Below are 1,838 nucleotides of genomic sequence, written 5' to 3'. Positions count from 1 at the left end.
AGTGTGTAGTGAATTCAAACCCCACGAAAGTGCTTCTGCTGCTAGAATAAATAGAGTTGGTGACAAAGGGTCACCCTGTTTAAATCCCCTCGATGATTTAAAGAAACCATTAGGCTGACCATTTATAAGCACAGAGTACCAATTATTCCCAATCAAATCAAAGATCAAGCCAATAAAAGCTTCAGGAAATCCCATTTTCCTTACTATTTTGGTCAGGAATAGCCATGATAGCCTGTCGTAAGCTTTTTCCATATCAAGCTTAATCACAATGTTAGGACCTGCTTTTGTTCTCAACCTGATATCCGTAATGATTTCTTGAGTTAATAGTACGTTCTCAACTATGCTCCTGCCCTTCATAAAACCCGTCTGTTCCTCTGAGATTATGTTTGGTGGTAATTCAACCAACCTCTCATGAATAACCCTAGAGAAAATCTTGTTAACAAAGTTACTAAGACTGATTGGTCTCATGTCTGCAAAGGTCATAACTTCTTTTTTCTTTGGTAATAAAATTAGGTTTGTGTGCGTAACACTCTTTGGCAGCCGCTGACCGCAAAAGAAAGCCTTGACCATTTGGACAACATCTTCTTCAATAATTTCCCAGCATGTTTGGTAAAATGCTCCAGTGAAACCATCCGGTCCACCAGCTGAGTCCTCATTCAACCCCATAACTGCTCTCTTCAATTTTTCATTGGAAGGCAATACCATCAATCTTTCATGCTGATCCCTATCTACCATTGAAGGCACATGATTTAGAATATCAAAATCTTTTGGGACTGCACTCTCAGTAAATTGATCCTTGTAGAAACTTATTGCTTCTTCTGCTATTAAGTGATCTTCTTCAATCCAGTTACCAAGGCTATTCTGGATCCTTGATAATTTCAGTCTCTTCCTTCTCCCATTAACTTGAGCATGGAAGAATTTAGTGTTTCTATCGCCATCTTTGAACCATAACATGCCAGCTTTTTGTCTCCAAAATTCTTCCTCTAATGCAAGATATTATCAGCTTGTACCTGTTGTAATCTTTGTAAATTCATCTGTGTAGGATTGACTTCAAAATGTTTTTCATGAACCAGGACTACCTCCTCAAGGCTTGAAATCTTCTGGAATATATCCCCATATGTAGCTCTGCTCCAGATAGATAGTGCTTCCTTAAGATTCTTTAACTTGTAGTTAAAAATGCAGAAAGGGTTAGCACTAAAATCAGCATTCCAATTCTCCTTTACTAAATCTTTGAAGGTTTCATGCTTAGTCCAGAAGTTAAGAAATCTGAATGACTTTTTAATTGGAGGAGTTTCTATATCACATTTCAGCAGCATTGGGCAATGATCAGACCCAATTTTGGACAGGTGAGTTACCTCCAATCCAGGAAAAGTCTGTTGCAATTCATGATTGCCCAAACATCTATCCAATCTTTTAAAAATATAGTCTTCCTCTGATCTTCCATTCCACCATGTAAATATGATTCCTTTAAATCCCAAGTCTGTCAAGTTGCAGGTATTGATGCAGTGCCTAAAGTCATCTACTTCAATGAGAGAAACTGGTAAGCCTCCAAATTTTTCTTCCTCATCCCATATCATATTAAAGTCGCCTCCAACTAGCCATGGTACTGTCATATCTGATGCCATTGCATACAAAGTATCCCATAGTTCAATTCTTTCAATGCGATCACATTTGGCATAAACTAGAGTAAGGATGAGCTCAACATGCGTTTCAGTGTTCGTTCATCTCAAAGTCAGTTGTTGAGTCATGTTATTCAAATAGTAACCTCAAATATTTCATCAATAAAAGCCCAAATCTTGTTTGATACATTCACCACAGCCTGTGCCAACCCAATTCTT

At 37.9% G+C, this 1,838-nt stretch overlaps 1 protein-coding gene across 1 annotated transcript; it reads right to left on the bottom strand.

The window, feature by feature from the left end:
• Positions 1–983: 983 nt before the first annotated feature.
• Positions 984–1,625, bottom strand: LOC138884238 (uncharacterized). The gene has a single exon (XM_070165313.1). It carries the CDS (start codon positions 1,623–1,625, stop codon positions 984–986), a length of 642 nt encoding a protein of 213 aa, XP_070021414.1.
• Between the last annotated feature and the right edge of the window lie 213 nt (positions 1,626–1,838).

This window comes from Nicotiana sylvestris, chromosome 2 (genome assembly GCF_000393655.2).
Source record: "Nicotiana sylvestris chromosome 2, ASM39365v2, whole genome shotgun sequence".
NCBI classification, from domain to species: domain Eukaryota; kingdom Viridiplantae; phylum Streptophyta; class Magnoliopsida; order Solanales; family Solanaceae; genus Nicotiana; species Nicotiana sylvestris.
The sequence above is the reverse complement of the archived record's forward strand: the minus strand, read 5'-3'. Positions and strand labels throughout refer to the sequence as shown.

Excerpts from the sequence above, each read along its gene's own strand:
- LOC138884238 (XM_070165313.1), bottom strand. The coding sequence starts at position 1,625 with ATGGCATCAGATATGACAGTACCATGGCTAGTTGGAGGCGACTTTAAT.